The sequence below is a fragment of the Nothobranchius furzeri genome, chromosome 8, assembly GCF_043380555.1.
Source record: "Nothobranchius furzeri strain GRZ-AD chromosome 8, NfurGRZ-RIMD1, whole genome shotgun sequence".
Classification (NCBI taxonomy): domain Eukaryota; kingdom Metazoa; phylum Chordata; class Actinopteri; order Cyprinodontiformes; family Nothobranchiidae; genus Nothobranchius; species Nothobranchius furzeri.
In genome coordinates, this window is record NC_091748.1 from 65693748 (window position 1) to 65721139 (window position 27392).

General features: G+C 41.5%; 1 protein-coding gene across 1 annotated transcript; it reads left to right on the top strand.

Moving 5' to 3' along the window:
• Positions 1-26399, top strand: rab3ab (RAB3A, member RAS oncogene family, b). Its single transcript, XM_015970857.3, has 5 exons — positions 1-95; positions 14355-14579; positions 20530-20648; positions 24089-24213; positions 25987-26399. The coding sequence occupies exons 2-5, from the start codon at positions 14355-14357 to the stop codon at positions 26175-26177; spliced, it is 660 nt and encodes a 219-aa protein (XP_015826343.1). The 5' UTR covers positions 1-95; the 3' UTR covers positions 26178-26399.
• Positions 26400-27392: the final 993 nt, after the last annotated feature.

The following is a 27392-nucleotide window of genomic DNA, read 5'->3' on the forward strand; positions in this document are numbered from 1 at the left end:
CGGATGTTACGTTGCTCACCTTGCTGACTTGACAGTGTCAGTGTTTCTGCGGGTGCTGAACGCGGTGGATAGCAGCCGGAGACAAACCTGCAAAGGTACGTTTTATTTCTTCATCATAGGTTCATTGTTATTTCTATTTAAATGCACAAAATCGGATCCTTTCTGCTTTTTTCCAGTTAAATATCAATTTCGAGTAAAACATTTCAGATTCGAGCCCACATGGACCGTTTGCTTCTCTAACAGCTGTTTCTTATGTAAAAAGCGATGTTATCCGTACAAATGCTCGGTATTATCTGTACATGAATGACGGATGCTGCTGCTTCAGTGGACGGTCCTTTACGATTCCGTTCAGCCCTGCAGAAAAAGGCGTTTCACACCGGTCCGATGGCTAAAAAAAGGTCCACACGAGCCGGAGACAGCAGGAATAAATAAAAAAATAAATGAACAATTGGGCTAAAACTACACCAAACAAACGGGGAGCTATACTTACACATATGCATTCATATTTTGATAATAGCCTATTTGTTGATAGTTATTATCAAATTTTTACTAGGCTATTTCATAAATGTCCAAATGTTAAAACATAATTAGTAAAATCCTCTTTTCATTGAGCCAAAGGGATTTTCCTGAGATGAGGTACAACAATTAGTCAGATCTCACATTTATTTTCTATTATTATTAAATTTGTGTAGCCTACTGGGAGTCCCAAAGAGCAGAGAACTGGAAATAATGTAAAACATTCAGATTTCTATATGCTACAGAGGATAGACTGGCTCCTATGCTTTATTTGAGGTTTTATGCATAATTAAAGCTGTATAATAATGTAGTGGTTGAATCAGAAGCAGGTTGGGTAAATGTTAGAACAGACCCCTCTAGTGTCTCTTCTCATCCTTGTAGCCTCCTAAGACACGTTGGTGTGTTTGAATGAGTCTGAATCTGGTCTGGAAGTGGCCAGGACTCATCTGTACGTCCTGTGCCGACAGTAAACTCACTGGCTGTTTGACCTGCAGGCATGAGTGACGTCGCTGATGTGTCACGTGACAAAAACGCACATCCATCCATTATGCCGTCCAAGACTATTCCTGCTATACTGTCCCCACAGACCCATGCACTGCTTTTAAATATATATTTGTTCTAATAAATACATAATTTTTTTTGTCTGAAATAAATAAATATTGTAGAGACTTAATTTGTTCCAGAAACCTCTGCATTCAGCTTTAAGTAACTTTTAAATACTAGAGGCAGGTTCTGAAGAGTATTACTCAATCATATCTTTAGAATTCTCAGATAGCAACCTTAGGACAACAGGATGAAGCCAAATATTTGCAGCCCAAAGTGATTCACAAACAGAGGCATAGTGTTATTTTTACTCAAAGATGTCCTAAATTCACCTGCAGACTGCAGCATGAAGCTTCCTCCACACCCTGCCTGCTCTCCTCGCTGCTTTTCTGTTTTTGGTGTAGGGGGGAGAAAAAGAAGAGACGCTATTTTTAGCCTCCCCTCCTCTCATCTGCAACCCCATGCTTCCTAGAAGAAGGAGGCACGTGATTGGAGGAAACGGAGGGGGAAAAAAATGTAGTCTCAGTCAACCATAGAGGAGGATGCAGCTGAGTAACCCCCCCTGCTGTGTGTTTCTGTTAATTATTAAAGATTGTTTCACACTTAAATGATGAGTCATGGCAACAGCTGGAAACCACACCAGGCCATCATATTCGATTTAAATGATGATGTTATCGGTTAGCGTTAGCTTCTCGCTTTGGCAGAGACCAGCACCACAGGCAGCTCAAAAAGATGAACCTGGTTGTGGAGGTCAGAGGTCAACTGGTAGTGGTTTCCCATCGGATCGAATTAACATGAAATTCAAAAGATTCTCATTGTGTTTATTACAAAAGGAGAGGAACCCTTTAACCTTCTGGAGGCAGGTGTTGCAGATTTGCAACGTTAAAACCTACCTACCTGGTTACTCTACATACGTATTTCATGAGCATTTTTTAATTCAGAAGTACCCCTGAAGGACTTAGTTGTTCATCCTTTTATCAAAACTGATTTTGAGCCTTTATGAACACGATTTATCCGTATAAACCCTCATTGAAGCTAAAAGTAGATTCATCCACACAAAAACATTAATTTGGTAGAAACTTTTCTAGACTTGCATTTGGCACTGACACAAAAGTACACCTGAAAATGGACACATGAAACCAGCTCGTTGGTTGGGTTAAAGGTCAATTCTGCGTGAGAAGGACCAAGGTGATCTTTTTCATTCTGAAACAGGCATGGCACCTCGCTTACGAAGACACTGTCCTTCCTTGGTAAAAGAAAATTGTTAAATGGAACAGACTTGCATCATGTGACCGTGGCGTCTGTGGCAGTCACGTAACATCATGTGACATGGGATGTAACGTTATATTTTTATATGTATGATTTTCTGTATAATTATATAACGATATACTGGTTAAATTAAATATATAAGCGAGTTATTACCTGCTAGCCACTGAAGTTGCAACTACTAAGCAGCTAACCAATCATAGATAACTTCTTTGGATCTAAAAAACACATTTCAGATATCAACCCGATAGCTAAAATTAGTTTACTTACATTTTAACTTGAAATTTGCCCCCGAAGTAGCTGGCGGCTTCTGATCCGCCGTCCTTTTGAACATACTGCACTGTACTCTGGGAAATCTTTGACCAAGGCTAGGCTACAAGACACCTCCCCTGTATCCTTGCTCAGCTAGCTAAACGGCTAACAAATGGAGAACATACACCTCGGTAGAACACGAACATTGGAACTAGGGTTCGGCATTGTTTGATTTTGAACAACTCCAATTTCAATTCCTCGTTTCGATTCCGGTTCCTATCGATTCTCGATTCCGATTCTTTCAAGACATGACACGCTTTACATGAGCCAGCTAACCACAGGTCCTATGTGATGAAATAATCTTAACTTCAACATGAATTTTCATTCTATGAACAATAACATCACCTTCATTTAGACAAAAACATGTTTTGGAGAAAAAAAGAATAAGACTTGCAGCACAACCAGTGTGTTACAGAAGCTGGTCCACCACAGAGAAAGCTTCTCTAGCATGATGACTTTAATTATTCTACAGGTTATTGTTCAGCCTTTTGACATTCACACGCTCACACTCACGAGTGTTGGTGAGTGGCTGCTTCTGAATGCTGACGCTTCGTGTGTGTTTTTCTGCAGTGAGACAAACTCACTTCACACCGTCCAGAGTCGGTTCTTTAAAGCTTCTATTAAATCCACCGTGTTGACGTATTTTAACAAGTTTCCTCTACACTGCAGGAGTTAAAGTTTACATTACGGAGTAAAAGTTCGGCAGACATGTTTGTCAATATTTGGCCGCTGCGTGCCGGGTGTGGGGACGGGGGCCTCGTGATGCACACAGACAGCTGGTGTGATTAGCTCTAGAAAGCGTTGATCACAATTTGCATGTCACATTTATTTTTCATGGAGATTGGCCATGGATTCCCCTTCCAGTCGGCATTCTAGGAATCGAAACTAGGAATCAAAAAAAAAATCTTTTAACGATTCCGGGATAAACTAACAGTTGGAACCGGTTCCAATTCTCCTAGGCGACCTGGGCGGAACCAAGACATCAAGGTGAGGTTCCTTGGCATTGAGAAACACCTCAAAAGTAAACAGCTGTAAAATTCCTTTGCATATCTCTTGTCGCCTAGCAACCATGATGACAGGACCATGTGACCATGACAAAATCCCAACAACACAACCACTTTAGTTCCACCAGATATTAATATACCTAATCCTTCCTGCTTTGTCTGCCATTATTACTAGACCAAAAATCTCCCAATGAATCTTGGGAAAGGATGGGCCACAAAGGAGAGACCAGACCTGTCCTTCAACATTAGCAAAAGAAGGATGCATTTGTGGGCCACATTTAGGGGAGCACTGGAATTTGGACAGCCTTCGCTGCATCACTGTGATGTAATCGGCCTTTGAAACTGGTTCCATCCTGTTAGAGAATAAATATCTTCAAACGTCAGCACGATTTTTTTTACATCATGATCAGGATATGATGAAGACATATCAGAAAGTGTTTTAAAACCAGAAGGTGTTGGGATGATCTGGGATCAGCTGTGGATTGGATGTGCATCGGCAGGAAACCAGCTGATACTGATGAAATGGGCCTTAGTAGACAGCTGCAGCAGCACTTCGATCAGGATCAATTCAGCTTCTGCAAGAGCGTCAATCTCCTTTAGATGACAGGTTTAGAGGAGAGCTCAGTGATGTCATCACCCTGCACCCAAACCACCACTCTCAGTCGTGATTAGATTAGGTTAAAAATAATGATAAAGACTTCCTCTGGTCGGAGCATGAAACATACAGACAGGGTGTAATAAAAGCAACTGCTCGGTTTATAGATGGTACCAAATAGCAGCTCTTTGTGATCTTTTAAAATTATATTTATTTAAACGTTAATATTTGTGTCCTTTGTTCTTCAATTTCTTATTATTTATCTCCAGCTCACACAGAAAAAGAGCAACCTCAAACATTAAGGCAACAGACTGCGAGGTAGAAATAAAGCTCAGATAAAAACATATCCTGCTGCTTTTATCCCCCCGTCGTCCTCGGAATGATAACCGATCCAGCAGCTACTGTCAGTGTCCATTTGGCAGTTTGTCCAGCCGAGTTTAAACTCCCACATCACGTCCCTCCTGGCGCTCAGTCTCGTCTCAGTGTCTTTGAGTCTGCTTATCTGAAAGAAATGTCTCAGTCTCAGTCTGAAGAAACAGTTAATACACATTATTTATCCACTTACTGCATTCTTGTATTGACTTTAGTGATTTCTTTATTGTCTTAAATAAAAGTAAATATTGATGAGAAACTAAAAGCAAAAATGAGGCAAAGCTGTCAACATGAATCAAACTACCGCATCACTATTGTTGCTTTTGCCAGTTGACATAATTTAGCTTCATGTTGGGGCTTAGAATAGAAGATAGAAACACTTCATGTAAACAGAATATTTATGAATTATGGGCTGAGCTACAAACCTTTTAGCTTTAGAGAACATTTGTCCCTCCTAGGTAACTAAAACATTTCCCCCGACTGTTGGTTTTCTGTATTTCAGCAGTCGCCCCCCTATTAGACAAATGAGTCCACTCACATTTAAAAGTTTTCTTTCTGCTGCTGCTGTAAGAACAGCAGGTTTGTGTTTGACTCAGCAGAAATACGCCAATAAAGAGCAATGAGGTCAAAGCAGAGTTTTACTAAAAAAGCAACAAAGTGCTGTTTGGGTTGCCTCGTTGTTTTTAAGACTGCTCTAAAATATGCAGGAAATATTAAATCTAAAATTCAAGTGATTTAATATTCAAAAGCTTTAGATTTTCTCTTAGAAAAATATTGAATAATGGCCATGCCCCAAAACAGAGCTCAGTCATGGGGCTATGGTTGTCTCTGCATGCTACTGGACAATGCAAGGACCAATCAGAGCAAACGTGATGTATTCATCGCTACAGAAATTATACAAGGGGGCAGCCCGCCACAGATCATCGAAGAAGAAGCTAATACATCTTTTTTCAAAATAAAGGACGTAAGTACCTTTTTCTGCTATTCTCATAGAAAATTCCAAACAAAAATCGTCCAAAGTTGATGCAAGAACAATTTCATAAGAGCACCTTTCCTGAGCTGATGTTATCTTTGTTGTTTATCTCTGTCGCAGCTCAGATGCAAAACCCGCTCAACAAACATAGAGCGCTGTGATTGGCTAGGAACAAAACTGATCAGGCCAATGGTAGATCTGCTGGGGCTACAATGGAGGGTGACTAGACCAACATGTTGTAGGGTTCGGTAAATTGAGTGCTTTAAGAGCTCAATGTATATATTACCTCTACTTATGACCAATAAGCTGTGATACTCTATCTAAATATAGAATATCACCCTGCCTGGTCTTTATTGTGCTTTAATCAGAAGATTCTAGGATTCTTTATTTATTAGGGGATTGTACACACTTCGTTTTGATTCAGAAAACAGTCAGGTTTATAAAAGTAAGGATTTATTTTACCAACAATTAAAACATGACAAATTAACTAAGCATTTACTGTGGTGGATGGAACTAGATGTGATGTATGAAACCTATGTGTGAATGAGATCTTAGTCAGAACTTCCGTATCTAGGAGAGCTGAATTCTGGATGTAAAAGAATTTGGTTTGCATTAAGCTATGAGTTGATTATTATCAAAAACCACATCAGACGCTATCTGTGTGTCTACATTACCCGTTTTCAGAGACCCTCTTGGTGGATCCCAAGGTCAGAGAGGTTGGATGACCTCTGGCACCGGAGGGCTGTAGAATAATGTGGCACCGACCTTTCAGTCCAGAGGTGTCTTGGGTCACGACAGATGGATGGAACCGCGCGTCTGGGACTCTTAAGGAGTCTAAACAATATCAGCTTGTTCTGCAGGAACCGTTTGCTTTATCAGCTTTGCAGGTGCAAAAAGGTTTTGACGACGTGTCAAAAGCTTTGGTGGTTAAAGAGGTGTGCTTCAGGTGGCCGGTCTGAAGCTTCTCTAGAACTGATGAATCACCAGAGTGATCTGGTTTTAATGTTCTCATGTTATGATTGTGTAGCCAACCAGAGGTTGACAAGTTTGAGGGATTGTTACCAAGAATCTCAGAAACACGCCTTCTTTGATCCGGATGCTCTGATCTTGTGTGAGTGCAAATGTTATGACCTGGTCAAGTAAACATGCAATCAATCATTTAGAACAAATTAATGAAACATTTCATAATTTTATAATTATGATAAGTAGCAATAAACAAACGTTTATTTAATGATTATCTGGCTTATAAGTTTTAGAAGTTCATATTTAATTTTAAAATCTTCTTTCTTCTGTGAAGCAAGGAGTCTTAGATAAACGGCTGCTCTTTGAGGGACCTTGAGGAGAGAATGTTATTGTTGTGATTTCACTATCTCTGTCAGAGCTGCAGGCTCCGAGCTCCAGCTGGTGGGATGACAGCAGGCTGATTTAAAGGGAACATGCGCAGTCTTGTGTCTCCTTTTTGACCAAATGTTAGATGGTCAAACAGTACCTAAAAACTGACCATTGCTGGACGTTACAATGTAGAGAAAAATATTTTGCTACTGCTAGTTTGTCTAGATTTCTAGGCAAGCAGTTGCCAATGGTTTATGCTACAACAGAAATGCACAATATGTGCTTTTATATTTTATAAACATCAAACACAGTTTATTGTAAATGCTGAACACAGGCAGCGGCCTGCCGCAGTCTGAAACCCATTTGCTTGATGGGAATTTGTTAATTACTTAGAGATTAAGTGCAGAGAGGCCTCGGTGTATAAGCTACTCTGTCATTTTAAAGGTTAAACCAGCCCTCTTCTTCCCAGCTAATCTCAGAGAAAAGGCTGCTCTGATCTCTGCACACACACACACACACACACACACACACACACACACACACACACACACACACACACACACACACACACACACACACACACACACACACACACACACCAGACGATGAACAGCATCTTCTGAATGCTAAAATGAGTTTGAGATAATGTTTGACAGCATCCAGACTCAAAGGGCTGACTGGCCATTTTTAATGACCCTATTATCGCAGATACGAACATCCATCCCGTGATTAATTTTCATTTTTAGCCCAACTCTTTGATCTTTGTGAATAAAATAGAGAATTATATGCTTCCTGGTTTAAGTGGACAACATGCTGAACTCTACATTTCTCACTAAGGTTTCTTCATTTGTGTATTTGACACAGACATCTGCTAAATACTTGGGTTTCTAACGGGGTGCTCTTCACCCACTTTTCCATCAATGAACATAGAGCTGATGTGCCTTAGCAAAAAGTTCTATTGTTGTCTAATCTGTCCATAGGGCATTCTCCCAGAAGCTTTGTGGCTTGTCAACATGTAGTTTGGCATATTCCAGTCTGGCTTTTTTATTATTTGTTTACAGAAATTTTCTTTCTAATCTGAGAAAACTCACTTCCTCTGGTCCATGTTGAGTGTGGTACACACCATGTCACCAAACAAAACCTGGAGCCCATATATATATATATATATATATATATATATATATATATATATATATATATATATATATATATATACTGATTACAAGAACGTAGACACCTGTGATACTAATTAGTGAACACACCTTGAATTAACGTGTCTAGGGTTGTCACTGTGTGAAAATTTAACTTTGCGGTTATTGTGACCAAAAATTTTGTAGTTTTTGGTATTATCGCTGAATTTTTTTTTAAGCATGTTACATTTTCAGACAGCTAAATGAACCCTTTATAACAGGATAGTTGTCCTCGGTTTGTGTCCTTCCACAAACTAGCCTAGCTAGTAGCTTTGGGAAAATGTCATCAGGCAGTAATCATAATAATGCGGTGAGAGTCAATCTGTTGCAATGGCGACCAGCTCTTATCTGCCCCCTGGGAGCCCTATAATGCATAGCGTCAGTTCAATATGGGGGTGTCTGCGACACGATTTATATGCTGGCAGTGGGTGCTGCGGCTGCACTTTAGGGTGACTCGTTGCATTCTCCCTCAGCCCAAAGTCCTATATCATGCATTTTAGCTAAAACGCTAATGTTAACTTGCCTTGCATTGACTGTAGAGTTGTGGGTGATGGTCACGCAGATGTGTCATGACATTCGCAGACATTTTTTCCTGCACATGCTGCAAACAGGATAGCCGTCTTCTATCATCTGTCCCTCGGCATTCATCAGATATCCAATATATGCCAATATTTCTGACTTTGTCTTCTTTGGGAGCTGATGGATGTCCTGAGAGCTGCCATCTCCTCCTTTGGCCATTATTTCTGTTTTAGCTTCAAGAAAGTTTTTAGTTTTTGGTTGTAAACTACAAAGTGTGCATGTGCGGCAATTTCAGCAGATGAGACGGTGGCTGGTAAGGGTCACTGCGCCAACACCGTGGCCACGGTAATCCACTGAGATAATAAATTTCAAAACAAAACAGTTACTATTATTGTCAACAGTTTTACAGAGGTTTACCGCTACACCGGTTACCGTGACATCCCTAAACACGTCCCTTTGGTCACATTATTAGTCTTTCCTAGGGGTACCATCATTAGTGTCCAGGCCTGTTCCATGAGTTTATTTTTCTATTATTCAGTTGAAAAGCAATGTCTGGTTATATTTTGTAGAATTTTTATTTCTTTTGTCAGATTCAAGTTATTTCTGTGACCATTTTGGGTTTTTCTTTCATTGACCGAAGGCTACCAACAATTTTGTCCTCATCTGCATATGACTATATAGTCTGTCTTCGAACCATTGACGGATCTCAGTCATGGTGCAGAATCTACGATTGTCTTTCTAACAGTCTCCACATGCTATTGGACAACGTGATGTACCGCTGTGGATGTCATTAAACGAGGCAGTGTGCCATACATTGTTGTAGAAGATGCAAATACATAGTTTTTCTAAATAATGGTTTTAAGCAGTGGTGTAGTTTTTGGTAGTGGCTCAGTCAAAGTGACATCCTGCACACCAAACCGTGCTGTGATTGGCATGCAACCTGATTGGTCAGGGCAGCGGAGGTACCAACTGAGCGTGGCTAGAGCGACATGCCGAGCAAAAAAATTTAGCTTCTCCAATTATCTTTCTAGATTTCTAGGCTAGAGTTCTTGTTAATCTTTGACTTACTGAGTGGCCAATAGTGACTTGTCTCACTCATCCTATATAAAAATTACATAAATAAATATTAAATATAGCAATTAAGAATGTTGATGCATTTGAAAATTATGAATCTTATTACTTGAAGCAAAAACACTCACATTGAAGAGCTTTTATTGCTAGCATGAAGTTGGACTTGATTATACTGAGTTCACAGACCCAATAAATAAATAAAAATCCCAACTTTTGAGTTTTAGACCAAGCTGATCGATTGGTGCATCTTCATTTTAAAAAGGACCCATGAGACATTACTATTTTGGTCACTAAAACCTAGTAAACATTGTTGGAGACATTCATAGATGGAGCTAAAATAACTTGGTGGAGTCAGAGTTTGTGTATTAAAATGCTGCTTGAGCTTTTTATAGTCGTGTCCTTCCTTTCTCCTCTTTTTATTTTGTGTTGCATATTTGTGAATCACTTGATATGGCACCTAGCCACTGTTGTCTGCCTTCGTTTATCGTAGTCTGTTGATTTCACTCTGTGACTCACGCCAATGCAGCTCTCACTGCTCTGGTTGAGAACACAGTTTTGAAAAGTCACATTTAAATCCCTATAGTGATGTCAATAAGTGCTTTGCAGGACTGGTGAAATTCAAATAATGTGTTCTGAACATCTCATCTCTTATTCTGATCGTTTATCTGAAATCAGAAATCTGAAAGTTTGATGTTTTTGTACTTATGATGAATATCTGAGTTGCTGTTTTGCAAAACTTGCATCTGATGACGAGATGAAAATAAATTTTTTTCTTTCTATTTGGGTCAATTTCTCCTCACTATCATCCATAAATAGCTTATTATTGAAGTAGACATTGTTTGACTTGATGGGATTTTGATGATGAAATATACAGATTTTAGGATTTTAGCTCATAATTTGGTTAGAAAGTATTTTTACTGGAAAAAAGAAATCTAAAACAAGGTTAGTGTTTTGTTTGAGATTCTTTAATTCCAGGCAAAATTTTGCTAAACTTAACAATTTTTATAAGGTTTTCTATTTTTAGATAATTTATTATTTTGTGGGATGACAACAAAAATATTTATTAAACAGTTGTAGGCAGCAGATTTATAGTTGCGATGTCACAATAGGCAACCACTGTGCAGCTGCTCCATTTTTCCTTGTTCCTCGCTGCGGTCAGTGTGTTGGGGATAGGTCGGCTCTTCAATTTTTTACAAGCATTCCTCTGTTGCTTCATGTAAGCTGATATTCTGAAGCTGTGGAGAACCTGCAGTTGTTTTGTTTGAGCGTTTTCTCTCAGAGTTCTAGTGTTGCTCTGCAGATAACAGGCTAAATATAGAGGCGAGTGGAGGGACTGATGGCTCAGGTCATTATACTCCAGTCAATAAGGACTTTAAGCCTTTAGTTGGTTTAAAAACAAAAGATGTTGGTTTTTATTACTTTTAGTTATAGTGTTTGTGCTCAGCGAGGTTCTCAGTTGGAACAAACTGTTTTACTGAGTAAATATTTTCTTTTCTTGTATAATTTAAAATCAGTTTCGCATTCGATTTTCTTTAACGTCTACGATGACTTTGCTTTTGTCGTGAAAGCTTGGTGTATGCTTCATCGGCGCGAGTGCGGAGTTGTGCACTTTAGTTGACTTGAAAGCTCAACTTCTCTTTTAAAAATGGTTTGAATGTTTCTGATGGCACACATTAGTTCAAACAAGCTAAAGGTGTCGGATTGCGTGCGTCTCTCTCACGGAATTGACGTTTTAGTGAGGAAAAACTGCAGACGGCTTCGAAAAATGTGCAGCCAGCCTGCCTTGGTAATGCAGGGAAAGCTGTGTGCTTTTTTTTTTATTTGATAAAGTTAAAAACTATTTCTACCTACAGATTTCCTCTATGCATTTTTGGAGTAGAACATCTTTTTATAAAGCTCCTCTAGATAAAAATCACAAGCACAAGTTGCTTCACAAACACATAAAAAAAAAAGAATGGGAGAAAATATGAACAGCTTTAACTGAGAACAGACATACTGAGAACCTTCACAGACAACAGCTTTAACTGTTTTTATTGTATGATTAAATAGTAAACATTAATTTGAATGATTTGTTGTACTGGATCAGAATCTAGACCATCTTTTCACTTAATCTACAGGATGGCTTGGCAGGCTAGTGTTCGACCTTTGTTTGCAGAAAATCGTGAATTGAAACGAAATCACAACTTCTGCTAGAAAAAATGCAATTTAATCTTTTCCTAAAATCATTCAGCCGTACTATACGCAAGGGCGCCCCCAAGGGGTGGTGAGGGGTGGCCATGGCCCCAGTAATAGCCAGTGTTAACAAATCTTATTAATGTTCAGTCAAACCATATATTAATCTTGTTTATTCAAGACATAATTGTAAAACAAAATAAAAATATTACAATTAATGAGTAAAGAATCAAAATTAAAAAATATAAATATGTCTCTGCTGCTCACCATTTTAGAAAAGTTTTTTATCTCCATAGTTTTTTTTTAGTTTTTTTGTGAACACTGCAACACAGGTGAATAAACCTAAAAAATTTTTTTTAATGAAATTTGGGGTAGCATTTTAAATAACTGAAATGTATTTTTCTAAAATGTTTGTATTTGTAAAATTTAAGTTAAATGTTTTGGATATGTACTGTTATTTTAATAAAAATGAATAAAGGTGCAATGCAGTACATCCCCACAGGCTGAATTCTCCCAGAGTTACCGCAAGGACCAATTTGGTGTGCCACCCCAAAAATTTCTCTGGCCTCATCTGGCCACCCTTATCAAAAATTTCTGGAGGCGCCCCTGACTATACGGCCATTTTTAAAGCAGGATTGGATTTCCTTTGTAGGAAACCACTCATTGTTTCTGAGTGTGTGGCACAAATCTAAAGTTTCAGCCGTCACATAGTTAGTTATCAATGGTGTCATTGTTGGTGTAGTGATCAGCCTACAACTTTAATGAACTGTAACTTAAGCTTTAAGCAGAAGACTCCATCATGAATGATGCATCTCGGCTTTAGTTGTGCTTCTTTCTGTTTGTTATGTTTGTTATGTTACAAAAGTTGCTGTAAAAATTCCAGAACTCAGCTTGTGAATAAATAACTGGTTTGTTTTTGATGCAGAATTATTTCTCAGACGTTTTTATCAATGAAAAAAATTAACAACTCACATTTGTATTCAGGTTTTCTCCTGATGCTGCAAAATGCAGCTTTGATTAATATCAAGGAAGCTGATGCACTACTTTAAACCCAACTAGTTCATCACTGTCAGCTCTTATGCTGAGTCTAACAGCTGCTGCAGGGATCTCATATTCTTTCTAAGCCTCATTAGGTGAATGTTATAAAGCAACCCTACATCTAACAGGACTAAACTCTCGCTGTGTCTCTAAACCTGTACAGTGCTTTTGTTGGTGCTGGAGTAAAAGAAGAACTTGATGTTTATTTTGTTTTCTTTTAATGACACATAACTGCACACTGGCATATCAGCAGCAAGGGAACATACAAGAGAATAAGAAACTACGTCATTAAAATACAAAATAAAGGTGAAATATTCACCGTCTGTAGTGTGGACATTTGCCTCAAATTGAAACGTGACCACAGAGACTTTCAAAATTAAACAGCATATTTACCAAGCAGTTTCACTGATAAACCATTTTTACCTATTATTTTCTGCATTATGGCTTCTGATAACATAATAGACTGATCAACACTCGGTTCAGAAAATCCTGACTGATCTACTTCACATTGTTAGCATTCATGGACTGCCGCTTTCTCCTCCGGCTGACTCCTGTGTCCTCAAACAGGAGCAGCTGAGCCTTTCTCCCCAGAGTTTGACTAACAAGGAAATCATGCCTACTAGAGACCACTGCAAATGTATTAAAACATGAGTAAACTTGAGCTTTAAGTATCAGAAATAATTATAATTAATGTACAGTGTGACCAAAAATCCACACAAAAGCAACAGAAAATGAAGAAAGCCAATATTAACACTGTGGTTATGGTTAATTAAGATCAGATGGGTGTTACATTATGAACATTACTCTGTCTAAAGATCTTCTAAAATACTTTTGTGGTCCATTTTTCTAACTTTTGGCTTTGATATATTTCGAATGTGAAAGTTTTTCTTAGTGATGCACCGATATGAAATTTTGGGTCAATACCAATATTATATTAAGATCACTGTTATGGCCGATGACCGATATTTGCCAATTCTGATATACTGACATTAATGCTTCTAAAAGCAGCAGATTTTGTATAGAATGAAGAGTATTAAAGTTGAATTTACGTTACACATAACACACACATTTACGCTTCTGAGATGATTACAATCACTGTCGCATGACTAAACATATACAAATGGAAAGAAGATGGAAAAAATATCGGTTTTTATTGTCTGCCCAGTTTTATTTATCGGAGCGATACCGATATGTTAAAAAATGTCTGACATCTGCCGATACCAATATTGATGTTGATATATTGTGCATCCCTAGTTTTTCTGGTATCCATTCTTGTTTATATATCTTATTTACAGTATATATATTTAATTGTTTCTCTGATGTCCATAGTTAGTTTATTTTTCACATTTTTGCTAAGATTCTGCCCCCTACATGTTGAAAATCTAAATTTGAGCTTTATTAAATGACGTGCAATCACTGTCTTTGATACTGAGTTTTCTTTTTTCCACCAGATGGCCTCAGCGACAGCAACCTATGGGCAGAAGGAGGCTTCTGATCAGAACTTTGACTACATGTTCAAGATCCTTATCATTGGCAACAGCAGTGTGGGCAAAACGTCCTTCCTGTTCCGCTACGCCGACGACTCGTTCACACCGGCTTTCGTCAGCACGGTGGGAATCGACTTCAAGGTGAAGACAATCTACAGGAATGACAAGAGGATCAAACTACAGATCTGGGTAAGATTACCAAAGTCTGAAGGAGAAGTGTGTTAAATTTATGATATATTAGTTACACAGATTAACACTTGAATTAATATGGTGCTTTCGGAATTTTATTTGTTGCATTGAAATTATATATATATATATATATATATATATATATATATTGTTTTTAAATGCTTTTGTAAAAACTAGGTCGTGTCCAGTAAGAGGAAATAAAACAATCAGAACAAGCACAACAGAGAAACATTACATAACTAGTAATTATAAAACCAAGATTGAACACATAAAACACATAAAATCCAGTTACAGGGAATAAGCAATCTTGAACTGGTGAGTTTTGAGTTTGGCCTTGAAACTGTGAAGGCTAGTGGTATTCCTGAGTTCAGCTGGTAATGAATTCCACAGGGAAGGGACATCTGCTCCCTGTGAGGGGACATCGACTTCCCATGGTGACAAGATGAGCAGGGAGATAGTGCAGGTTGATGGAAATGGAGGATCTGATCATTTGGGAGGGTATATACTTGTAAGAGCTGCGAGAGATATGAGGGGGCAATGTTGAGAATGGTCTCATATGTTAGGTGTAAAATTTTGTAATAGATCTTGTGATCGTGAACGTCATCACCGACGCAGCCGCCATTGGAGGTGTGTGAATCCTTACTTGTTGCATGTTTCTACTGTAAACAGCGCAACAGCACGTTCACTCTCATTCTTGTGGCTTAAATTATTCTATTATTCATTTGATCGGTTATATTACGCAACTCTAGTAAATCATTGCTGTGTTGTTGGGTGACACACGTGATCGCCTGGGGAATAAAGGTGGAAAACAAGGTAACTTTTCACCGTTTTCCTGCTTAGAGGCAAAACCACGGAGATCAAGTATCTAGCATAAAACAGTCTCATCACCTCACTTGGATCGCAGCTGTAAGGCTGCATCCATCACCTTCAGGAGTGTTTTTATTCTGGTAAGTTACAGATGACGTACGTTTTTTATACATCGTTTCTTTCCTTCAACCGCGACATGCACACGAAACACACACACACGCACGCACGCACGCACACACACACACACACACACACACACACACACACACACACACACACACACACACACACACACACACACACACACACAGGCTACACGCATATACCGGTAAGCTAATGCGGGTGCGCTGACACACAACACAACTTCTCTTGCTACGCTTCTTCTGTAAGATGACAATTTTGAGAAAAACCAACTAATAAAACGTTTACCTCATCCAGAAGTTTACATCCGCTTACACCACAAACAAGAAAGCCGAAAATGTCCATTACGCAGAACTGCAGCAGCAACAAAATGTCATCTGTGTTCCGGTCTTGGGTCTTTCATATGGATCAAAAACATTTATAATGCTGATTTTGTCCACATCCCGGTCCCCGACATCTTTATATAACGCATCCCTGTGTGTTCCGCATCCTTTTGGGGATTTTATAATGTGGTTTAACACTTTCTTTCACCCAAATCTTGCTTCTTTTCTGCAACAGTTCCGTTTGTTTCAAGGTCTGTTTACACTCGTCAGCCTTCCAACATGGCCGCGCACATCCCAGATTGCTATGTGTAATCACGTGTGATCACAAGCCCTATAGAATTGGTAGCCAGTGAAGCTGCTGGACAACAGGGGCGGCGTGATCAGTGGAGGGTGTTTATGTGATGATACAAGCAGCAGAGACTTCTGTGGCAGGAGCCTGGCCAGCCAGACTCGTCCTTTGTTTTACTTTACACAGAGAACTAGTCTGGTTACTCACAGGCAGAGAGGCACGTGAGGGGCGGGGCCAGCTCAAAAATCACCAATTTGAAAAAATGCGGCAATGCCGACTGTACCACGCAACGCTATAGTTTTTGAGCTGAGTCAAAAATGGTGTCTGGCGATGGCACAAACATCTTTCTTTAGAAGAAAGGCTTTTAGTGCTTCTTCTTGCTGTTCTTGGGCTGACTGGCCAGGCTACTGTGGCAGAGAGATTTACAGTAGTCTAGGCAAGAAGTGACCAGACTGTTTACTAAAATAGCGGTGGAGTGAGTAGTCAGAGATGGAAGTCAATATTTAGCAGGTGGTCGTAGGCTGATTGAGTGACACAGGTGATAGGGTAGTAGGACAGGGTGCTGTCCAGAATTTCATCAAGGTCCTTAATCTGATCTAGGCAGGTAACTGTACTGTTTTCTATTGCTATTAAGAACTTAGTGGCTTTCCCCAGTGCTGATTTTGTGCCCATGAGAAGTGCTTTGGTTTTGTCAGAGTTCAGCTTCAGGAAGTAGGTAGAGAACCAGGTCTTAATCTCTGCAAGGTATTCAGTTGGTGAGGATGGTGGAAGCATTGTAGATGGTGCAGTTGAAATATTTACAAAGTATCATTGGCGTAACAGTGAAAATTAAAGCTGAATTTATGAAAGACTTAACCCAAAAGGAGCAGATTATGAATAGTAGGGGGCCGAGGACAGATCCTTGAGGAACCTCAGATACTACATGAGAAGGAGCAGAGGTTAACATGTTCAACTGAATAAATTGAGTTCCCCTCTCCATGGACATCTTGTGGCGCTACAACATCTTCGCCTACCCTCCCCTGCCCCTTTTTTTGCCGGTGGGTGGTGCCTCGGTCTGCCTGCATATCCACAGCTCCTGTGCCGGGGGCGGGAAGTTTTTGGGATCTGTCGGGTCACTCCCAGATCTCTGGGTGCTGTCGTGCCCGCGGCGGGGTTGGTTGCCCTTGGGTCCCGGACCGCCGTGTTCTGAGCTCGGCCAGCTCAGGGGTGGGCGGCTGCGGGTGGACCTGGGGGCATGCCGTTGTTATCTCCCAGGGCTGTGACGGCTGTTGGTTGCGGCCCCCGGAGTAATCCTCTCCGCCCCTCAAGAGGGGGATTGGGGCTTCTCCGGCGGCTGTCTGCCTGGGGTTCCTGAGCTTCGAGGAGACCCTTTTGACATCAGGCATGGCATTACAGCATAAGCTATAACGCCCCACCTGTGAGGGTAAAACTGTAAGACCTGACTTCGGACATCAATTATGATTGCATCACACCTGCGCAGGGCACGATAAAAATAAATAAATAAATTGAGTTCTATTTGTACGATTTGACTTAAACCAGTTAAATGGAATGTGAGAGATACCTTTTGTAAATTTATATCATCTGGAGGTAGTTTTAGAGAGCAGCTCATGTACTGGTGTGTGTTGTAATGGATTTTAATAATGCAGCACGTTACATGATGTCCCGCTCACTACATGTCTGACTGTGAAACATCACCCAGTGTTGCAGCTCTGTTTCACACACTGTCCTCAGATCACATTTAGCACATAGTGCTGCCTCCTCTGCAGCCTTCACTCAGATCAGCCTTGGATGGGCACAAAAGAATAAATCAAAACAGGAACAATGAGAAGATGTATGGAAGAATTAAAGTTCCATAAAGATGCAGGAAGCAACGATGATGTGTTCCCAGGAGCAAACAGGATGATGTCCCCTCTGATGTTTTGTTGCATCATAAATCTGTTGGTAATAGACGTTGAAGCAAAAACACAGTGACCTCAGCTTGCCTACATCAGGTTCTGCTGCAGCCTGAGCTGTGAACGGGAGCAGAGGATTGTGTGAAAGTGTGTGTGTGTGTGTGTGTGGGGGGGGGGGGGGGGGGGGGCATCTGTTGTCAGCATTTGCCTGGCTTTCCCTCTACAAGGAAGGATTTGTTCAGCCAATCAGAGCACAGAAAGTCAAATGGTTGCTTCTCCCTTCCCATCAATTGCCACACACACACACACACACACACACACACACACACACACACACACACACACACACACACGCACGCATACACTCACACACACACACTCAATTCTTCATCTTTCAGCTGAGATTTGAGAAGAAAGTGAAAATGAGTTTGAGCTGCAGATTTCTTCCTCTGAGTGCAGAAAATGAATCTTATGTAACTGTGACTCGCCTTTGTGTATGTGTGTGTGTGCGCGTGTGTGTGTGTGTGTGTGTGTGTGTGTGTGTGTGTGTGTGTGTGTGTGTGTGTGTGTGTGTGCGTGCACGCGCGTGTGTGCAAGCATGTGCATATTGGGTATATTTTTATGAAATTCTCAGAAAATGATCATTGCATGATGACTGCACTGGCTAAATTTTGGGGTCAAACTAATATGGCCGCCACAGCAAAACGATCTTAGCTAACGCAACAACCAGCTAAAGTTTCAATATTGAGCTCATATTTGATGTTTTGGTAATTTAGAATAACCAACAACACAAACTCTGAGTTCTAACAGTGGCAACATCGTTCCTGATGTTATTTCTGAACATCAAAGGATTTTTGGATTAAAATTGTAGCTTGAATGCTGGTTGGATGATATTCAATCCTTCAAGGAATGATAAGCATTTAAACCAAGTTTCTGCTAGTCTGCAACATGAATCAGGTTTTGTTAAAATACTTCACCCTCATGAATCTGTTTACATTTAAAGGTTTAAATGAGACATATGATTTCCCACCTTTATTCTTCTTTATGTATGAGAACTTTATATCTTCCCTGATGAGAAATCAGGATTTTTTACAGTCAGTTTTTCTAAGATGTCCTGATTTTAGACATCACGGTGATCACAGAGCTAAGTGTTTGTTATATAACACCACTCTGTGCTACCTACACTGATGATTTAGGTGTAGATCTAATGCTCTTATGCAGCGCCGCCTGCAGCACAGCCAGTGGACCAGCACAGGAGGATCTAAACTGCAGTTACAGAACAATAAATGCAACTGTGTATTCAGACCGTAAAGGTCAGAGACAGGTCTCTAAAAATAGATGGCTTGCAATTTCCTTTCATCTTGAGGCTGATCTTGTATGATTGAGAGGGAAGATCTAAAGCAATGCCTTCAAATCATGTTTGTGTCTCGTGTTAAAAACATTTTTATGAAAAGTAAAGTCATTTAAAAATGAAAAATAAAAAGTCTGTTGGGTTTTTGATGCACAGCCTCCGTCTCACAATACAGGGTTTGCCTGATTTTGTATTAAGGAAATAATAAATGATTGAGGTGAAACAGGTGGGCTTTGCTCAGGGTAAATACTTCAGCTGTGTAAGAACAGCAAGTCTTCCTCCAAAGGCTTGTGGATTACCACATTTTATCTACTTTAATCTGATTAAAAGGTCAGAAGCAAAAAAAAAAAAAAAACAGCAACCATTATTTAAAGATTTTATGTGTTGAATGATGTGTTTGTCCAAGGCTGGGCCTGGTTTGGGTTTGCACACCAACATTAATCTCTGTTATGAGCTAAGCCATCTAGCTGCTTGATTTGGTTTCAGATTTTCACACAAAAAACAAGAAAGCATTTAAAATTCAACTAAATCAATCACCTTCTCAGTGGTAGAGTGTCCGCCCTGGGACTGGGAGATCGAGGTTCAAATCCTGGTCAGGTCATACCAAAGACTGGGACAATGGGACCCAACGCCTCCCTGCCTGACACTCAGCTTTAAGTGGTTGGATTGGGGGTTTAAACCCCCAAATAGTTCCCGAGTGCAGCCACTGCTGCAGCTCACCGCTCCCCTCAGGGAAGGAATCACATGCAGAGATGAATTTCACCAGTGTGTGTGATGACTTTAACTTTAATAAATCTTAATTTGGTTTAAACTTCCTTCATTTTGCAGAGATTATTCATTACATCAAAACAAGAAAGGCTGAATTAAGTAAGTGATTTCACAAGAATACTACAGTGCATTTACTGATGAATATCAGTCACAAATGCAAAAACATAAATATCTTCTTGTTATTTAAGTGCTTAAAAAGCCCTCCAGCAGCTGTGGATGCTGCAATTTTCACATAAAGATAAAAAAATCTAACTGACACTTCCACAGGAGTGGTAAAAATCTGCTCCTAAACTGATCTAATCACGTATTTGTGAGAGGTTGTGCAAAAGCATGTGAATGAGCTGTTATAATATCTAACAGAACTGTTTTAATCCTCCAGGACACGGCAGGTCAGGAGCGCTACCGTACCATCACCACCGCCTACTACCGAGGAGCCATGGGCTTCATCCTCATGTATGATATCACAAACGAGGAGTCCTTCAACGCCGTCCAGGACTGGTATGTCTGATGTCTGAAGGACAGGTTTTCACAGGAGAAGAGCGTAAGCTGACACCTAGCTGCAGGAGGAAGAGATGCTGTGAGGATGGAGGATAAAATGTCATTATAGACTAGAAATAGACACAGATATATGCAGGAGCCGATGAAGAGGTTCGGATTCCAGGATGTTTTTATCGATGGAGGGTATCTGCTTATCGTCTGTCTGCAAAGAATCAGATGTTTTTGTCTCACTAAGACAAAATAAAACCACAAAGCATTTTCCCAGTAGCAGAAAAAGAAATAACACTGCAGTTTGAAGGGACTATAAGGAAGTTTGACAGTCAAAACATGTATAGAAATAATACATTTCTTCTTCATACATTCTCCTGCAATGTCCTGGTCCTGTAGAATGAGCCCTGGCATTTTTACTGTGATTGCCTGTTTTTCTGTAAAATCACAGAAAAAGAGAGCTGCTCGGGTCGAGCAGGCTGCTTCATGCGCGTTCACGCTCAGGCATCGCCCGTAGCATTTGCTATCAGTAGCTTTAGCAGCAGAGAGTGAGGTAGTGCCAACTCAGCGACTTTGTCACTGTTCCTAACGCCTAGTGATGAACCTAGCTACATTTCTGAGAACCCTTAGCTACTTTCTGTAGAACTTTCTTCTAGATATTTCCTGCAAATTAGCCACAAAATAGCCATTTTCGCTCCGAACTGTTTGTCAGATTGACGTTGTTTCAGCTGTCATCAAGGATATAAATGTTACAGATAAATTGACTGTCATTGGCACTTTAGCTCACCTAGTAAGGTGTCTGACTCTCATGCAGAAGACCTGGGTTTGACTCCAGTTATCGACATAATATGTCATTTAGAGTTTCTTTTTTACATTAATGATATATTTTTTACAGTAAGAAGACGCTCAAATTTTTATTTGAGACTCGCCAAAAGGCATTGAATTCACAGATAGAAAGATGTGGGTTCAACTTTCATTTTGGAACATTTTTTCAAGCAAGGGAAGGGAATGATCTGAGCATGCATGAGGACTGAACCATCGTAAACCTTTGTCGGCTGTGCTGAAGAGAAAGGTACAGAACCAAATTATTTAATTAATTAGCTGCACATTCTCCTGTCCTCTGTCCTCCGGGCAACACACACAAGGGACTGTCTCAGCTGTTTTTTTTTTTTCTCTTGTCCTGTCTGGCTGTGAAGCAAACAGAATTGATGTCTGAATGATGGTAACAAGCCTTACAGATTTACTCTCAGGTGGAGCATCAAAGCGTCTGCTTTTAATGTCACGCCTGATACTTAAAACTTTGTTATTGTTATTGAATGCTTTTTAATTCCGACCAGACACGGAGACAGAGGGGAAAGAGAAAGGAAGAGACAAAGGGGGGGGGGGTCCCCCACAAAAGTAAACAATAATGAACAAGAGTCTGCTTCTAGACCTGCAGAAAGAGAAAGAACAAAAAACCAACAAATAAAAAATCGGACACAACAACAATACATCAAGATCAAGCTATCACTGCATCAACTTGATGAAGAAATATATTTAATCAACATTGTTTAACTGAACAATCACATGATAATAAATCACAGTGCATTTAGTGCCCACCATAGTCTTAAGACCTGTGTTGAACGTGTCCAAGTCCATACTTATGAGAGCACCATGTGAGCACCTGTGTGTGTACACGCGCTTGTTTATGTAAGGTTTCTCTATAGGAGCGTCCAATAGAGAGTGTGAGGGGCCACAGATTTGCCCCCCAAAGATGTGCAGGAGATAGAGGGAGCTCCAAGTCCTAGAGATCCAGGAGCTGCCCCAGAGCACAGGAACCCCAGGGAGACTGCGACCAGTAAAGCCCCTGCCCCCCTCGAGAGGCGCGGAGGATTGCCCCGGGGGGCCACAACCAGCAGCCGGCAGTGTCCCAGCAGGTATCGACGGCAAGCCCACAGGCCCGCCCGCAGCCTCCCACCCCCTAGTCGGCCGAGCCCGGGACCCAGCAACCCGGGACCCAGGGGCGACCACCCCCGCCGGGGACCCAGCAGAGCCCAGGGACCCAGACTCCACCAGGCAGCCACCGGGATTGGTCAGGAAGATGCCAAAAATCTTAAACTCCCTTACCCGGGAGCCACGAACACTCAGGCAGACCAAGGCACCACACTCCACACCAGGTGTGGCAGGGAGAGGGAAGACAAAGATCTATATCAAAAGAACTCCCAGGAGAAGGGAGGAGTCAAAGCCCCCACCGGACATACACAGTCATTCACAATCACAGTCACACACTCCCTCCCTCATGCTCACACATACACATACAACCAAAGGCTTACAAAAATGCATGCCGGACACCCACTCATGCTCCCCAAACACACCCTATTCACTCTGGTACCGGTACTGCTGCACATGCGGTACAACCATTACCAGTTCCAAGAGTTCCACCCTTTCTGTTGGGGTGCTGATGAGCAGGCTCCCCCGCCCAACGCTGAGCACAGCAACCCACCACCCCAGACCCCAACCAGACGGCCAGATCTCTCTCCTAGCCTCCAGCCCCAGGAAGCCAAGCAACAACAGAGGTGTGCTAAGACCCCTAGTCTCCCTCCGCCTGCTCCAATATGGTGTTAGTGAGTGTTGATGAGGTGTATTCCATGGCTGTGGTGAGCGGGCAGTGCGGGCATCGTCTGGCCTATGCCAGCTGATGCCACCACACCACCCCACTTGCACCCACAGCCCTCAGTGTCTAAGTGTAGTTTAAAATTGGAAGTGGGCACCGGCACTTGGGATGAGGCTGAGAAATCCCCCTGCCAAATGCCGTTGGATGTGTTCACTCCCAAGGCCCTAAGTGTGTGTTTGCATGGAATGTCGTTGGTGGAAGTGTTTAAGGTGCAAATAAAATTGGGGGGCAGGTTGCCACAGGAATGCGGAAATGGAGTCCATACCCACACCCCCTGACTTGTCCACCCCCCAAGGTCCTATGTGCATGATTGTGGGATGATGTGAGGGAGCAGGAGGAGAGAAATGCGTGTGGATGGGGAGGAATGGCTGGTTGGGCTTAGCCCTCCAGGGAGCCAGCTCCCCCACTGGCTCCAATAGGCACCTCTGTTGCCAAAATGCCACCCAGGGCATGTAGACCCCAGCCCATCCTGCCAGGGCCCAAAGCAGCAGCATCACAGAGCCTCACGGAGTCCGAGGGCACCAACCTGGCCCCACCCCAGCAGAATATCTACACCCATCCCTGCATTTGTACAACTTGCAGCTGTTATTTTCGTTAAGGAGTGTGCACATACAGCGTGCACACCTCATGCACGAGCTTACTTTTGAAGCTGCAGTTACACGTTAGGCCTGAGCGGCGATCGCGAGCATAAAAACTTCAAACTTCCTTACAGTCCCTTTAATGAGTACAAAAGCTTATCAAATGTGGTTTATTGTGACAAATATAACAAAAATGTCAGTAATTGTGTTTGTGTTCCTAGGTCAACTCAGATTAAGACGTACTCGTGGGACAACGCCCAGGTGCTGCTCGTAGGAAACAAATGTGACATGGAGGACGAGCGGGTTGTGAATGCAGAGAGAGGCCGGCAGCTCTCCGAGCATCTGGGTGAGTTCTGACTTCTCTAATAAAGGGCTTGCTGATGTGTGTGTGTGTGTGTGTGTGTGTGTGTGTGTGGTTGTGGGTGTGGGGGGCGGGGGCGGGGTCCTTAGGGTTTAACCCAGGGTGTCATTTGACCAGCAGGTGAGTCCAGCCTCATGCAGTTTTGATGTGACTTTTAGAGTAAAAGCAGAGACCAGAAAAATAAGACTCAAAATAAAAAAAGTACATTCTGACTCAATAAAGCATAAAACACTAAATATAAATTCTCCCTTAGAGAGAAGCGCTGTCATCCGGGAGGGGCTCGGAGTAGAGCCGCTGCTCCTGCACATTGAGAGGAGCCAGTTAAGGTGGCTTGGGCATTGGATTAGGATGCCTCCTGGACGCATCCCTGGTGAGGTTTTCCGGGCACAACCAACTGGAAGGAGACCTAAAGGTAGACCCAGGACACGCTGGAGGGACTATGTCTCTTGGCTGGTCAGGGAACGCCTTGGGATTCCCCTGGATGAGCTGGTCCAAGTGGCTGGAGAGAGGAAAGTCTGGGCCTCTCTGCTCAGGCTGCTGCCCCCGTGACCCGACTCCGGATAAGTGGATAAAAATGTTATGGATGGATTCCCCCATACATTTTATTTGGGAGTTTAGAGACGTTGAATGTTGCTTGTTTTCTCTTCCTTCCATTCTGCTTCACCAGCAACTCTTCCAATTTTACAAATGCCAGTTGTTTGACGACGTCTGCTGATATAATTTCCCACTGAGTTACAACTAGTGATGGGTCTAGCAACACTGACGCACCGGTGCACATATCTGGCTCATTAGAGCGGCACCCGTGTCGGTGTGCGCATCGTTTAGGAAGTAGTCATGTGACCGAAACAGCTGCTGTTTCGCTCGTCAGTGAAGCGTTGAACTGTGTTTACATACAGGAGCGTCTCCCTCTGTCAGCGGGATGAGTTTCTGCCACCACAAGTACATCTTTTGAAGCAGAATTATTCCACTGTTGCATCAAGGAGCCAGAAAGAAAATGCAAGGGATTATTTTGTTCTTTACCGACAAATAAGTTATTTGTTTTTATTTCCTGTTGCTCTCATTTGTTACTTGATCAATCATAATTTTGTTTCTAAATTGTTCTTTTTAAATAATTCATACTATTTAATGCAGGTTAAACATCACATTAGTTAAACTGAGCTTACATACATAAATAAAAGAATGCTGAGACATCTCAGAGAAACGCGTGGGAATTTGGCCGTCCCACCAGCCGTCAGAGCGGTGGGGTGGGGGTGGGGGGTGCTGACCGGACCGGCCCAAATTGGATAAACAGCCCACTGGGACTTGATGTCAGTAGAGTCTCACTAAGAGGTTTGCTTGCAGTGATGTTAATAATCCAGCAGGTGTCAGTAGACCAACATGGTGACCCGGTATCGATACAGTTAATGTGCCGAAAGGCTTCACAAGGCCTCATCTGCCCATCACTAGTTACAACCAATCAGCATGGGTTAATCACAAGTCCCGCCCAGCCAGTCTACTGGGCTGTTTCTTTGCACATGCTCCAGTTCAGAAACTCGGTTGTTCCCTGAAGGTCCGATAAAAATCACCAGACGTTCCTGTAGTGGAACCAGGCCATTTGAAATGTTGTTGTGAGCCCTTAGTGTAAAAATGCTCAGCAGATCTAACACATCTTCCTTTACTGAAGGATGTCACTAAAGTGCATCTCATGATAAAACACTACTTGAAGCTGTAATTAATAATTATTTTCTCCCTCGCCACCTGTTTCTGTTTCTCCTCCAGGTTTCGAGTTCTTCGAGGCCAGCGCCAAGGACAACATCAATGTGAAGCAGACCTTTGAGCGCCTCGTCGACATCATCTGTGAAAAGATGTCAGAGAGTCTAGATGCTGGTGATCCTGCTGTTACAGGGGCCAAGCAGGGGCCCCAGCTGACAGAGCAGCCCGCCCCTCCTCACCAGGACTGTGCATGTTAAAACTGACTCATATCCTAAATCCTTTCCCTGCTGTCTTTTGTCCTTGTACTCCTTCAGCTGGACCTCTGGTCCTCAGATCTTTACCTGCTTCTTTTTGTTTGTTCATTGGTTGATAACTTCAAGAATCAGGCAGAAAAGTGTTCGGTTTCTCCTCATAAATCAACCGCAGGCTTGTTTTTATCAGTGCAGGTCAGTTAAACCAGGTTCAGCAGAACCGGAGCATTTCAGACCCTTTTGCAGTCCAGGTTCTTGATGGTTTCCCTGACCTTTGGTGTGATTTTGCAGAAGGATTTGACGGCGTGTGCCCTCAGAGTGCCATTTAAGTCCTTCCAAAATTTACAAAACTTTCTTTCATGTCAATCAAATGTTTAAAAAAGATGAAAACCTTGGTTGGAGTGATGGAAAAGCCCCCAGTGGAGATCTGTCAGCCACATTTAATTTAGTTTTTCCTTCCTTTTTAAACTTGAAAACTGCAGGAATTAGTAAAAAAAAAAATACATTTGAAATGCTCAGTGGAGCATTATCATGCAGCCTTTTATTTTTTTTTTAAACTATGATCTTTTCTTTTTCAGTCTTTTACTAAAACGAAAGAAAAAATAAACAAGCTTTAGCAAAAAGAGCAAAAAGCAAAGAGACACCTTTATTTAATATTTATTTCAGATGTACATACGTATAAATGTTGTGCAATATAAACATATATATAGAAAATATCTACAGGTATGCACTACTAGAAAAACATTTTAGAAAGTCTGATGTTCTGTAAGGAAAGTATTAGATATTAACGGTCTGTGTTTGTTTGGGTTTGTGCGAGCTGCTCCTCCTCCTCAGAGAATAACTCATCCCCCACTGGTGGCTCCTTTTGAAACATGTAAAAATTTGACTTTGAACTGAGAATAATGTCACAGATGACTCAATTCTGTGGGATTTACAACACTAACAACTGGCATGAGTTTGTATGTGACAATAACACTGATTTGAACCGGAGTTGAACTTTTATCGACATCCGTGAGTTTGTTGTTGACGTCCCCTTTGTTGTTGTTCTTGTCGGTGCGTGCAAAAGACTAAAGAGTATAAAAATGCTGCATCTTTAACATATTCCCACGTCCTATAAATCATACGGATGTGTGGTTCAGAGAATGGAAATGATGTGTTGTTTTTATGGTATTTTGCTTTAATCTCGAGGAAACACCAGGAGAGGTCCTGAACGGAGTTTGT